At 42.6% G+C, this 15005-nt stretch overlaps 1 protein-coding gene across 4 annotated transcripts in view; it reads right to left on the bottom strand.

The window, feature by feature from the left end:
* The window catches only part of EPB41L5 (erythrocyte membrane protein band 4.1 like 5), a 186326-nt gene that overhangs the window by 122639 nt on the left and 48682 nt on the right, over positions 1-15005 (bottom strand). For all 4 annotated transcript variants that reach the window (XM_080671033.1, XM_080671035.1, XM_080671034.1 and 1 more), the window contains exons 5-10: positions 11783-11861; positions 10296-10340; positions 10076-10128; positions 1663-1783; positions 1439-1526; positions 572-660 (exon numbers count right to left, since the gene is read on the bottom strand). In XM_080671033.1, coding sequence (XP_080527159.1) covers positions 572-660; positions 1439-1526; positions 1663-1783; positions 10076-10128; positions 10296-10340; positions 11783-11861 — 475 coding nt within the window. The remainder of the gene's footprint in view (positions 1-571; positions 661-1438; positions 1527-1662; positions 1784-10075; positions 10129-10295; positions 10341-11782; positions 11862-15005) is intronic.

Raw genomic sequence — 15005 nt, 5'->3', positions numbered from 1 at the left:
ATACCCAAGCCTTTCCCTTCTCCCTCTGCTGCCCCCACAGGAATGTATCTTCTAAATAATAAGATGCCCCAGAGACTTGCAACCAGGGGAGCAATGGCAGCAGCAGCCCTTCCCAGGCTAACCCCCTGCACCTGTCTCCAAAGACTCATTTTCTCTGACTTACCAGTGAGCCAGAACAGCCCCACCTCAGCGCTCTTGTTGCTTCTTCTATCCTAAGCCCTTCCTTGTTCCACTACCCCCAGCTTTAATAAATGTACTTTCAAAATCACCCGCAGGCCAGCCCTAGTAGAACATAACTACATGTAAACATTTAGCATATCTAGAAATACATAATACTTATACTAAAACATGTACTTTGACATACCTTGAAACTAATGGAAAATGCGGCTAGAAGAGTTTTAAAAATTGCCCCTGGGTTGTGAAACTAAAGAGGTAGGACTATGACAGGAGACAGTTTCAATTAATTTATAATCTTTTCAGAACAATTTGATTTCCAAATTCTATTTTGTGTATTAACTTCATATTAAAATACAAAACAACAATAAATATCTTTGACATTGACTCCACTTACCAAAAAAATAAGCCAATTTTGGTCTCTCCTTCAAAAACAAGAACTCCTGTTGGGGTTAGTCCCAAACTATAGTCATTCCCGTCTCTAGCCTAATTTAAGGAATAGGAAATATGTTAACTTATTTGCATAAAACAGGCTTCACATTTTCATACAATTGCTTAATTTCATTTTCACACTGAATTATATTAATTATACACAGGTAATATTACTATGCAAGGTATTTTCAACAATTAGAGTTTCCAAAACAACATTCTCAGGAAAATTAAAATGTACATTTAGTTCATTGAAACACTACAGTTTTAAGGTATGTCTTTATTGAAAATAGTTACACTCTCACTAGAACAAAAGCTCTTTCCAGATTCTTCTCATATTCTCTTCACCACTTAAATTGCAAATTTTGGAAAAAAAAAAAACTGCCTTTCTGGGAAAAATTAGCTACTTAAACTAAAAATAACTTAAGTCACTATACCAGCTTATCCTACAGTTTAACAAAGTCCTCTCAAGTTACAGATTTTCAACTTTGCTTTCTAAATTAATTTTTATAGAGCCTGCTTAGCTTACATATGAGATTATATGAATGTGAAGTAAAAGACTAAAAAGTGGTTAAAATCTTTAATAAGTAACAGCTTAAAAGAACAGACATACTTTTTGGAAATTTTGGTTGTTTCTCTTCTTTCTTATATTAACCTTTATGTGAGATTCTTAACATTCAATATTTAATCTCAGCCTTTATAACCACCTATCTAAAGTACCTAGTACTAGCTCATACAAACTCCACAGCCTCTCTCACATTAAAAAATTTCATAGTCACCTTGTATCTTAAAGGAATAATTTTTTTTTATAAAAGTATCACAATATAGTGCTTACCTTGACCACATGCATATCAACACCATACATTTCTAGCCATTTGGCTTTATTCAAATAATTGGTTTCAGCCTGTGCTGGTGTCTGACCTCTGAAATTAAAAAATATTATTTCTTAAATAATAAAAATGTAAAATGAAGTCTATACCAAGTACAGAAATAGAAGAAAACAAATATAAAATAACAATCATGGTGATGTTAAGGAAAGTGTGATCAAATATCAAGTACCTGTATTCCTTCCATTTCTCAAAAATAGCCAACTCCATCTCTTCAGTCTGGATGGGCATGAACCTGAACTCAGTTACAAGTTCAGGACTATGCTCAGCAAGATCACAGTCACCAAGTTCAGCTACAAACATAAATTTTACAAAGTTATATTTTATTAATAAGTTTATTTCCTGATGAATCTTTCTTTAAAACCCATTTTATTAATAAATACTGCTAGGATTAGAAAGATTCTTTCTTAAACTACCAGGAATTCATAACACCCAAACCACTCCCAAAAATAAACATAGCTTACACTTGTGATTTATCTGTCTATACACACAAATCACACACTGTGGTTGGTGGTGTATTTCCGATTAAATGTCTTTAATTTATTCAAACCTTATTATAATGCTTAACCTTTGAAAACTTCTTTCTAGACTTCCACAGAGAAATACATTTGACCTTATAAATGAATAAACAAGACTATTTAGCAATCCTTAACACTTAGCTGGCATCTGTTAAGAATCTAACCTGCAAAGAATGTGACATAAATTATTAATCCTAAAGAAATAACAACAACAACAAAAATGCTAAAAAGTATTTGGGGAAAGAAGGCAGTAGGAAAAGAAATGAACAATGCACAAACATTTACGTACTCATCTGTGCTGAGCTCTGAACTGAGGGTTTGGAGAAAAAGGGAAAAAATTCTAGTTTTCTATACTTAAACATGTTTTCCTTTAAAATAATATTTTACTCATTAATAATGAAAATATTTCCATTTTTATTTTAAAAAATCAAGCTGTGGAGAAAGACAATCTGTCGAGGAGAAACCAAGATGACGGCATAGGTAAACACCTGAATTTGCCGCCTCGCACAACCACTTCAAAACTACAACTAAAAGATAAAACAGATATCATCCAGAATCACAGGAAGGCTGGCTGAGTGGAAATTCTACAACTAGATGGAAAGAGAAAAGCACACTGAGACTCAGAGGAGCTGTGGAAGTAAAGCCAGAGGTACGGAGGCGCGCGCGGAGAGGGCTGGCAACTGAGTACACAGCTGGCTTTTTCAAGCCGGAAGGAGACACAAGCTCCCAACTGCTCTGAACTCCAGTTCCGGGTGAGACTCTGGGGACCCAGACTCATACGGGGAGAAACTGGACTGTCTGGCAGTGGGCAGAACTGGAGGGAGGCTTTCTCTCAGAGGTGCTTGCAGCGATTACCGAGGGACACTGAGACCTGGGGGCCTCTTAAGGCAGGGCTGATGGGAAGCCATTGCTGTTTGCTCCGCCCTGAGACTCTGCCCCATTCAAGCTGTGTACAGAGGCTTTTGCATATGAATGGCCTGGTCCTTTGAAATCTAAATTTACCTATCAAACTGCAGCTGAGTCAGAGAGACCTAGAACATTCAAAAGAAGGTCCAAGGCCCCACAGCAGCTTGCAATGCTTCACAGCTGGGCCTCATCTGGGCATCTCCAAACCCCAAACAAAGAAGAGGAATCTGCAGATCTCTCTGTAGCTCCTGCTGGGTGGCCTCAGGCCGAGTCTAAATTTGCACCTCCTTGGAGATCCAAGAACCAGTGTAGCCAGGAGTCATAGTAGGACCATCCAGATTACAACTTCTCAGATCCATAAGGGTTACACTCAGGGGGCAGACTCAGTGAGCACCAAAGCCCCACTGAAGCAAGTCTTGTCTCATAAGGGTGTCTCCAGCACATAAGTTCTCCCGGCGAAAACACAGTTGATCCTCACAGCCAATTGGCCTGGAGGTGAATTCCTCCCAGTGATACCAACAACAATCAAGGCTTAACTACAACAAGACTGTGCACACAGCCCACAAAGGAGTGCACCAAGAGTGTCCACTTCAAGTAACTGGGGAGGCTGAGCCATTGGGCCCTATAGGACACCTAGCACACAAAGCCACTCTATCAACACAGGGAAGCAGCCAAAATGCGGAGACAAAGAAACAGGTCACAAATGAAAGAAATGGAGGAAAGCAAATGACTGGATATAGAGTTCAAAACCACGGTTATGAGGTTTTTCAAGAATTTTCTAGAAAAGACCAATAAATTTAGTGATACCCTCGAGGATATGAAAATGGACCAATTAGAAATTAAGCATACACTGACTGAAATAAAAAATAATATACAGAGATCCAACAGCAGACTAGAGGATCGCAAGAATCAAGTCAAAGATTTGAAATACGAAGAAGCAAAAAACACACAACCGAAAAAGCAAAAAGAAAATAGAATCCAAAAATAGGAAGACAGTATAAGGAGCCTCTGGGACAACCTCAAACGTACCAACATTCCAATTATGGGGGTGCCAGAAGAAGAGAGAGAGCAAGATATTGAAAACCTATTTGAAGAAATAATGGCAGAAAACTTCCCCTACCTGGTGAAAGAAATAGACTTACAAGTCCAGGAAGAGCACAGAACCCCAAACAAAAGGAATCCAAAGAGGACCACACCAAGACACATCATAATTAAAATGCCAAGAGCAAACGACAAAGAGAGAATCTTAAAAGCAGCAAGAGAAAAACAGTTAGTTACCTACAATGGAGCACCCATACGACTGTCAGCTGATTTCTCAACAGAAACTATGCAGGCCAGACGGGAGTGCCAAAAAATATTCAAAGTGATGAATAGCAAGAACCTACAACCAAGATTACTATACCCAGCAAAGCTATCATTCAGAATTGAAGGGCAGATAAAGAGCTTCACAGATAAGAAAAAGCTAAAGGAGTTCAATACCAAACCAGTATTATATACAATGCTGAAAGGTATTCTGTAAGAGGAGGAAGAAGAAGAAAAAGGTAAAGATAAAAATTATGAACAACAAATACATATCTATCATCAAGTGAATCTAAAAATCAAGTGAATAAAAAATCTGATGAATAGAATAAATGGTGAATATAATAGAATCAAGGGCATGGAAAGGGAGTAGACTGACAATCCTCAGGGGGAAAAGGGTGTGGGGGCTGTCGGAAGAGACTGGACAAAAATCATACAACTATGGATGAGGACAGTGCGGGGGTTAAGGGCATGGGGTGGGGTGGGAACCGGTTGGAGGGGAGCTATGGGGGGGAAAAAAAGAGGAACAACTGTAATAACCTGAACAATAAAGATTAAAATAAATAAATAAATAATCAAGCTGTGGAGAGAACTACATTGAGATAATCATACAAATGATAATAACATTATTTATTGAGCACCCCACTCTACACATATTACAAATACTAGAGGCCGGGAGCATGAATTCGTGCACCAGTGGGGTCCCTTGGCCTGGCCTGTGGGATTGGGCCGAAACCGGCTCTCCGACATCCCCCGAGGGGTCCTGGGTTGTGAGAGGGCTCAGGCCAGGCTGAGGGACCCCACAAGTGCACGATCGGGGCCAGGGTGGGACATGGGATGTTGGCCAGCCAGGGAGGGACTGCAGGGGGCTCCAAGGCATGTCCGGCCCATCTCGCTCAGTCCCGATCAGCCGGACCCCATCAGCAAACTAACCTACCGGTTGGACCGTCTCCCCCCTGATGGTCAGTGCACGCCATAGCGAGTGGTTGAGTGGCCTTAGAATATCATTAGCATATTACGCTTTGATTGGTTGAACAGCTGACCAGACAACCAGACACTTAGCCTATTAGGCTTTTATTATATAGGAATTATATAGGATATTGTCATTTAACTTCCTTGAAGATTGTTACCACACCCCTTTATTGCTGAAGAAATTGCTCTTTTGTCTGGACTACAGTGACTTTAAGGAGCTCTAAACCAAACTGCTATATAATGTTGTTCAGAATGTTTACTAAAATGGTTCAGAAAAGTGAACTTGAGAGTATGAGAAAAAGCTAATAACAGCTACCCTAATAAAATATAAAATCATAAATGAAACAAGAAGCTCTTTTTATGAAGATGGAAGTAATACTTCAGCAAATTTATTTTTAAGGACCTTAAGAATAGGATTTGATAAACTATTAGACAGGGGACAAAGAGAGATGCATAGAACAAAACAAAATGTGAAGGAATCCAAACTAATGGTGCCATGGATGAAAAGATCAAGAAAAAAATTATTTAGGAAAAAAATATAAGAAGGACTAAGAGATAATGTATCAGTCACATGTACCAATCAAACATTAAGTATTTAGTGAGCACTACTCTGAATACTGTTTTGTTAAATACATAAAAATGTATAAAAACCATATTTTCAAGAAGCATATACTTTGCTTGTCATGAAAATTACACAATATGACAAAGACAGACTAGCTGATGCAATAATCTATCTACCTAATAAAAGAGTAACATGCTAATTGACCATACCTTCGCAACGCCCACCAGCCAATTAGAAGTATGCAAATTAACCCAACAAAGATGGCAGGTTAATTTGCATACACAGGCATCGAGCGGCTGGGGGCGGGGCGGGCGACGACACAGGCCTTCTGCACCACCCCAGCCACTCTGGGCCTCTGGGCAGTGTGGGAAGGCGGAAAGGCAGCTCCGGGCAGGAGTGAAGGCGCTGCCGGCAGCCAGGAAAAGAAAGGCCCATTCCTGCACAAAACTTCGTGCATCGGGCTCCTAGTATTTTAATAACAGGGTAATAAGCAAATTGACCCTAATGGACCACTGGGAACGACCAGTCACTATGGCAAGCACTGACCACCAGGGGGCAGACACTCAATGCAGGAGCTGCCACCTGGTGGTCGGTGCACTTCCACAGGGGGAGCTCTGCTCAGCCACAAGCAGGGCTGATTGCTGAAAGTGCAATGGCGGTTGCAGGAGCCTCTCCTGCTTCCTTGGCAGCATCCGAGTGCGGCTTAGGCCTGCTCAGCAGATGGACATCCCCCAAGGGGTACTGGACTGTGAGAGGGAGCAGGCTGGGCTGAGGACCCCCTCCGCCACCCAGTGCATGAATTTTCGTGCACTGGGCCTATAGTATGGTATAACAGATATTGAAAATGACAGCTCTTCAATAGATCACAAAGTTTTAGAATTAACTTCATATACGAATAAAATGTAAAATATGTGCTTTCAAGAAAGATGCATGCAGTTATATACTTCTGATTGTTACAATGCTAGAAGCATAGCATTTCCAAACTAGTATCAAGTCAATATTCTGCAGACGAGAAAAGTTTTAATCTGTAGACAGACTAGGATAGTAGATGGAGATGGGTAGATAACAATTTATACTAGTAGCAAATTTTTGAAGTACAGAAATTTCATCCATTCACAATCCTTCTATCAATAGGAAAATATGCTTTCTTAAATATTGGAAGCACAAAATGAGCAAAATATTAGGTTTATCATGAAAACATTAAAATGTTAGTATTATTATCTTTACAAATAAATGCTACTGATGGTAAAGAAATTGGCGATACATATAAAATCAGCCCCCCAAAAAAGCATAAAATTACAATCAGGATATTTCTTTCCATTTTGTAAACAAGGACTGAAATTAATGTTTTACAAGAATTTCAATTTTTTAGAAGAAAATTCCTAAATTTAACACTATATGATTAATGTAACAAAGTACAAGATTTGAGTTTTTAATTACTCTCATTTACTAGAAAAACACTCTTTTATCCTTAAAATAACCATTAGGAACTTTTAAATACATGCTAAGTATTTCTTTCATGTATTTGTTTTTAAGAATACTACTAAGAGGAAACCAAGATGGCGGCATAGGTAAGCACCTAAACTGCTGCCTTGCACAACAATTTCTAAACTACAACTAAAAGAACGGACACCATCCAGAACCACAGGAAAGCTGGCTGAGTGAAAATTCTACAACTAGAAGGAAAGAGAAAAGCTCACAGAGAAATGGAGGTGCGGCAAAGGGTCTTTGTGCGCGCAGAGGGAAGGGCAGCTGAGAGCCTGGCTGACTTTCTCTGGCGGAAGGGGGAAGGAAGCCCCCGACCGCACTGAACCCCAGTTCTGATTGCACTGAACCCCAGTCCCAGGCAAAACCCCGTGGACCCAGGCTCATACAGGGGGAGTCTGGACTGTCAGGTAGAGAGAAAGGCACCCAGAGACTCGGAGACCCGGGGGAGATTCGGGGGAGCCCCGGCAGGCAGGTTTCCGGAGGCGCGCGTGCCAGTGTGCACAAAGGCTACGGAGGTTGCCACAGGCTTTCCCTAGCAGAAGGGAGTCTGAAGCTCCTGACTGCACTGAACCCTAGTTCCAGGCGAACCCCTGGGGACCCGCACTCTTATGGGGGGGAATCTGGACTCTCTGGCGGAGACTCGGGAGCCAGGGAAGGCAGAGGTCTGCAGGCGCACGCATGCCAGTGTGCACAAAGGCTGCGGAGGTTGCCACAGGCTTTCCCTACTGGAAGGGAGTCAGAAGCTCCTGACTGCACTGAGCCCCAGTTCTGACTGCACTGAACCCCAGTTCCAAGTGAGCCCCTGGGGACCCACGCTCTTGTGGGGGGAATCTGGACTCTCGGGCGGAGACTCGGGAGCTGGGGAAGGCAGAGGCCTGAAGGCGCGCACGTGCGCAAGGGCAAGGCTAACTGGAAGCCAAGACTGTCTGCTCCGCCCTGAGACTCCACCCCAAACAAGCTGAGCACAGAGGCTATTGCAATTTGGCAAGTCTAATCCTATAAGGCTGTCTCCAGCACCGAACTTCTCCCAGCTAGACACAGCTGATCCTTACAGCCAACTGGCCTGGAGGTCAATTCTTCCCAGTGATACCAACAACAATCAAGACTTAATTACAACAAGGCTGTACACACAGTCCACAAAGGGGTGCACCAAGAGTGTCCACCTCAGGTTAACTGGGGAGGCCGACCCACTGGGCCATATAGGAAACCTAAACACACAAATCTACCCTACCAACTCAAGGAAGCAATGAAAATGCGGCGTCAAAGAAAAAGATCACAAATGAAAGAAATGGAGGAAAACAAACGACTGGATATAGAATTCAAAACCACGGTTATAAGGCTTTTCAAGAATATCCTAGAAAAGGCCGATAAATATAACGAGACTCTCAAAGATATGAAAAAGGACCAACTAGAAATTAAACATACACTGACTGAAATAAAAAATATTATACAGAGACCCAAAAACAGACTAGAGGAACACAAGAATCAAGTCAAAGAATTGAAATACAAAGAAGCAAAAAACACTCAACCGAAAAAGCAAAAAGCAAAAAAAAAAAATCCAAAAAGTTGAAGATAGTGTAAGAAGACTCTGGGACAACTTCAAGCATACCAACATCAGAATTATGGGGGTGCCAGAAGAAGAGAGAGAGCAAGATACTGAAAACCTATTTGAAGAAATAATGACCGAAAACTTCCCCCACCTGGTGAAAGAAATAGACTTACAAGTCCAGGAAGCGCACAGAACCCCAAACAAAAGGAATCCAAAGAGGACCACACCAAGACACATCATAATTAAAATGCCAAGAGCAAAAGACAAAGAGAGAATATTAAAAGCAGCAAGAGAAAAACAGTTAGTTACCTACACGGGAGCACCCATACGATTGTCAGCTGATTTCTCAACAGAAACTATGCAGGCCAGACGGGTGGCAAGAAATTTTCAAAGTGATGAATAGCAAGAACCTACAACCAAGATTACTATACCCAGCAAAGCTATCATTCAGAATTGAAGGGCAGATAAAGAGCTTCACAGATAAGAAAAAGCTAAAGGAGTTCATCACCACCAAACCAGTATTATATGAAATGCTGAAAGGTATTCTTAAAGAAGAGGAAGAAGAAAAAAGTAAAGATAAATATTATGAACAACAAATACATATCTATCAACAAGTGAACCTAAAAATCAAGTGAATTAAAAACCTGAGGAACAGAATAATCTGGTGAATATAATAGAATCAGGGGCATAGAAAGGGAGTGGACTGATAATTCTCAGGGGGAAAGGGTATGGAGGGGGTTCAGGAAGAGACTGGACAAAAATCATACACCCATGGATGAGGACAGTGGGGGGGGAGGTAAGGGCAGAAGGTGGGGTGGGAACCGGGTGGAGGGGAGCTATGGGGGGGAAAAGGAGAAACAATTGTAATAATCTGAATAAAGATTTATTTAAAAATAAATAAATAAATAAATAAATAAATAAATAAATAAATAAATACTACTAAAAGCAAACCATGTAGCTGTGGCAACTTTCTAATATATAACCGTATTCTTTTTAAGAAAAAAAATAGCTGATGGCAAATTATAACATTTATGAAATTATCAAGTTGACTGCAATAATAATTTTAAAACATTATAGACAGAAAAAGAACAAACGAAGCGAAAGGGACAAGAAAGAAGGCAATGTTCTAAAACTAGTGAAAGTAAAGTCAGAGTTAGATATTGATACAAATTTACACAAAACCAATGCTGCTTTCTCCCTTATCACTTTGAATCTTCTGAAATTCTTTACCTAAACACACACTGAAAATAGTTATGATTTAATCCCTATAATCAACATGCGAACTGCTTACCTTGCAGGTTATAAGCTGCCAACTGAACTGCTGTATCAAAAGGACACTCCAATCTGAGACCAAACACAATTGGTTAAACAATTTCACAACCTTCAGTTTAAGACAAATACACACTTCATGTTGACCATTTCTTTTTCATAATTAGCTATAAAATTATTTTTCAAAAATATTTTTAAACTTCTCAAGAAAATATGGTTTACCTTAAGCAACTAATACTCACTTTCCACTGAGAATATCTTGTCTTAACTGAAGAACAAATAAATACCTAAGAAAAACAAAAGGCCCAAATTTAACTGAAGAGAACAATTTTACCCTTCTAATTTGGAAAGAAACATTCTTAATTATACAACTTTACCCAAAATAAAGTCTATATAAGAAAAAAGGGACAATAAGCATCAGGAGGATGGTAGCATGTCTGTAAGATAATAGCAAGAAACAGCCTCGCCGGTGTGGCTCAGTGGTTGAGCGTCAACCTGTGCAGGAGGTCACAGTTCAATTCCCAGTCAGAGCACATGCCTGGGTTGTGGGCTCAATCCTCAGTTGTGGGGAAGGAGGATGTGCAGGAGGCAGCCAATCTATGATTCTCTCTCATCATTGATTTTTCTATCTCTCTCCCCCTTCTCCCTTCCTCTCTGAAATCAATAAAAATAAATTTTTTTTAAAGAAGAAATAGCAGGCACAGAATACATACAGTAGAGAGAAAAGGTTTAAGGCAAATTACTGAGAATGAGCTCTGTGAACTGATTTAACTGTACTCTGACAATGCAGCCACCTCATATGTGAAAGGATACTAGCATGCATATAACTGTGGATAATAGCTATAATCTCATCAGCAGAGTAGTCAAGAGCAAAGCCCTTCTGAAGGGATTCAACTAACTCAATCTTTTACTTAATAAATAGTAAGGGCTCCTGGTGCTTACCACAGGCTGTGTTCTTACACTGACTGTACAGAAATAGGAGGCAGAGTAAACCTACCCCATATAGACCTCAGCTCAGGCTCTTTGCCTAGTCTGTATTGTGAATGGAGAGACATTGAGTCAAGGAGGTTTGGGATCTGACTTGTTTCCACTTCCTCTGGGCAAAGAGTAGATGGTGGCTATAGCTTTATTTGTAACATGGCAGCTCAGCCAGGGAGTGAAAAAACAAAAAATAAAAATAGTAAGTGGAATGAGTCATGGATTTGCAATATCATCCATTAAGAAATACCAGGAGGGCAGGAAAAAGTAAAAATAGGTATACATAACCTACTTAAAGTTTATTCAAAATTATTCAAAACAAATCAAAATCTAACATTTTTTATTAATCAATGGCATTTCAATAGGTAAAGCAAATCAGGAGCCTACTTGAATAAACTCCTAGTAGCCAAAGATAGATCATTTTGAACATTAATGAACATGGTAATGTATTTAAACACATCTGTCTCGTTTACAATCCATAAGTTGATAATGACACTTAAAAAAAGAACTCACTAGTTACCTTTGGAGGATGCTAGGGAACTAACTCTTTGTTTTGAAAACTGATAAAAAAGGAAAATAATCATACACTTAAAAAGCACTATCCCAAAATGACATTCTATTGTCTGAGATCTGTTACAAGGGGCAAGGACTACATTTCATTAGCTGTCTATAAACTGGAAAGTATTATGGACAATCTTCCAACATTTTAGCTAGCCTGACCAAACTTTACCCATGTTCAACTATGTCTTACCGGGTTAGCTCTTCACGAAGATTATTTGGTTCCGAGGAATAAAACTTAACTCGAAAATGCAGACAATAGGGTGAACCAACTGCCATTTAAAAAAAAAGAAAAGAAAAACGCTTTAATTTTTTTATAACTATTTAAATAATAAGGATTTACAGTCAGCAAATCTGTCAAAAATCCACTGAACTGGGGACAAAAGATAACAGGTTATTATTATATTTCAGTTTACAGTGTAGGTTTGATTAAACCTAATACAAAAAGATCAATCTTTTTTTTTAACTATACCAACCACATAATAATCTGCCCTCCTAAGAATAGATAGCTCTAAATTAATTCTAACAGTTCAGGGCCAATATCTATATACTACAGGCCCAGTGCACAAAATTCGTGCATGGGTGGGGAGGAGGTCCCCTCAGCCCAGCCTGCACTATCTGCAAACCGGGACATTCCTCTCACAATCCTGGACCACTGGCTCCTAATCGCTCACCTGCCTGCCTGCCTGCCTGCCTGCTTGCCCCTAAATGCCTCCCCTGCCAGCCTGGATGCCCCCAACTGCCCCACCCCACCAGCCTAGTTGCCCCTCACTGCCCCCCTGCCAGCCTAATTGCCCCCAACTGCCCCCCTGCTGGCCTGGTCGCCTCTTACTGCCCCCCCTGCCAGCCTGGATGCCCCCAACTGCCCCCCCACCGGCCTAGTCGCCCCTCACTGCACCCCATGCCAGCCTAATTGCCCCCAACTGCCCCTCCTGCTGACCTGGTTGCCCCCAATGGCCCCCCTCTGCTGGCCTGGTTGCCCCCAACTGCCCCCCCCCCCACCAGTATGGTCACCCCACGCAGCCTGCTTGTTCAGTTGTTTGGTCGTCCCTCACTAACCCCGCTGCTGGCCTGGTCGCCCCACGCAGCCTGCTTGTTCAGTTGTTTGGTCATCCCTCACTAACCCCCGTGCTGGCCTGGTCATTGTCAGCCATCTTGTGAGGGCATGAGGATCAATTTGCATATTACCTCTTTATTATACAGGAGGATATAAAAGCCTAAGTGACTGTTACAACCAGTTGACCAAACAACCAGTTGACCAGTCGCTATGAAGCACACTGACCACCAGGGGGCAGACACTCAACACAGGAGCTGCTCCCTGGTGGTAAGTGCACTCCCACAGCCAACCTCCCATGGCCAGCCAACCTCCCGTGGTCCCTCCCGCGGGCCAGCCAACCTCCCGCAGTCCCTCCTCCCCCCTCCCACCCAGCCAGCCCCCATCAGCCCTGATTGGGCCAGCCAGCCAACCTCCTGCGGGGAGGGACGACTGGGCGAGATGGCCCTGATCGGCCCAATTGCCAGCCAGGCCGAGGGACCCCACCCATGCACGAATTCATGCACCAGGCCTCTAGCATCAAATAAAAAAGTTCTGACAGCTCTGACCAGTATTCCTCAGGTTCAATTCCCAGTCAAGGGCATGTACTTGGGATTGCAGGTGGATCCTGGGGCCCGACTGGGGCAAGTGCGGGAGGCAACCAATCTATGTGTCTCTCAGATCGATGTTTCCCTTCTCTCTCTTTTTTTCTCTCTCTCCCTTCCTCCTTCCACTTCCTCCTCTATGTCCTCCTCCTCCTTCTCTTGCTGTTTCTCCCCCCATCCACTCTCTCTAAAAATCAATAGAAAAAATATCCTCAGGTGAGGATTAACAACAACAAAAGTTCTGTGCAATCTAACAGTCCTGACAATCTGCAGAGCTGTATTTCTTAAAAGCACAGAGGAACACCTATGTTATTAGTTGTTCATGGCAAATCCTCCCATACACTTTCCAATTCACTCCACCTACTACATTAACATCTATATTTTCAGTGGTTCCATTATTATGTAAAGACAAGAGTTGAAATGCCTGAAATCTGTTACTACCCAGGATAAGGTGTACTAAGGATTGAACACTGGTATTTTCCTGACTATTGATAGGAATAGCACTGGCATTTTATGTGAAAGGCTTCTTTTCATTGTTTTTAATTTTTTTAAAAATTACAGCCTTGCCTAACGGGCATGGCTCAGTGGTTGAGCATTGACCTATGAACCAAGAGATCATGGTTCGATTCCCAGTCAGGGCACATGCCCAGATTGCAGGCTCAATCCCCAGTAGGGAATGTTCAGGAGGAACCAATCAATGACTCTCTCTCATCATGGATGTTCCTATTTCTCCCTGACCCTTCCTCTCTGAAATCAATAAAAATAAATTTTTTAAAAGTCACAGCCTTAAAGCCTCAAAATATTTTTCAGAAAAAGCTGGACAAATACCAAACAAGAAAATTCCAACGTAAGAAATCTATCTATAATAATAAAAGGGTAATATGCTAATTAGACCAGACATCTTTCCAGAAAAAGCCATGGTGGTGAGGTCAAGGCAGAGGCAGTTAGGGGTGATCAGGCTGGCAGGGGAGAGCAGTTAGGGGGATCAGGCCAGCAGGGGAGGGCAGGTAGAGGGATCAGGCTGGCGGTAGAGGGCAGTTAGGGGGATTAGGCTGGCAGAGGAGAGCAGTTAGGGGGATCAGGCCGGTAGGCAAGCGAGCGGTTAGGAGCCAGCAGTCCCAGATTGCAAGAGGGATGTCCGACTGCCGGTTTAGGCCCGATCCCACACGGATGGGCCTAAACCGGCAGTCGGACATCCCCCAAGGGGTTCCGGATTAGAAAGTGTGCAGGCCGGGCTGAGGGACACCCCCCATCCCGTGAACAAATTTCATGCACCAGGCCACTAGTCCATACATATAAAAGGCTAAGCAACCATCGCATCCGAAACAACTGAACAGATGACCGAACAGGCTGTGTGGGGCAACCAGGCTGGCAGGGGGGTTAGTGAGGAACGACCAAACGACTGAGCAGCAGGCTGCATGGGGCGACCAGGATGGCAGGAGGGTTACTGAGGGGTAACCAAATGACCAAGCAGCAGGCTGCATGGGGCAACCAGGCCCGCAGGAGGGCAGTTGGGGGTGACCAGACTAGTGGGGGGGGGGGGGAGGGAGGGCAGTTGGGGTCAACCAGGCCGGCAGAGGGGGACAGAGAGGGGCGACCAGGCTGGCGGAGGGTGGCAGTAGGGAGCAACCACGCCGGCAGGGGTGCAGCAAGGGGCGACCAGGCCGGCGGGGGGGCACTAAGGGGCAACCAAACTGGCGGGGTGGGGGCAGTTGGCGACGACGCCGGCAGGGGGTTTAGTTGGGGGTGATTAGGCAGGCAGGCAGGCAGGTGAGCAG

Source organism: Plecotus auritus (genome assembly GCF_963455305.1).
Source record: "Plecotus auritus genome assembly, chromosome: 5".
Lineage (NCBI taxonomy): Eukaryota > Metazoa > Chordata > Mammalia > Chiroptera > Vespertilionidae > Plecotus > Plecotus auritus.
The sequence above is the reverse complement of the archived record's forward strand: the minus strand, read 5'-3'. Positions and strand labels throughout refer to the sequence as shown.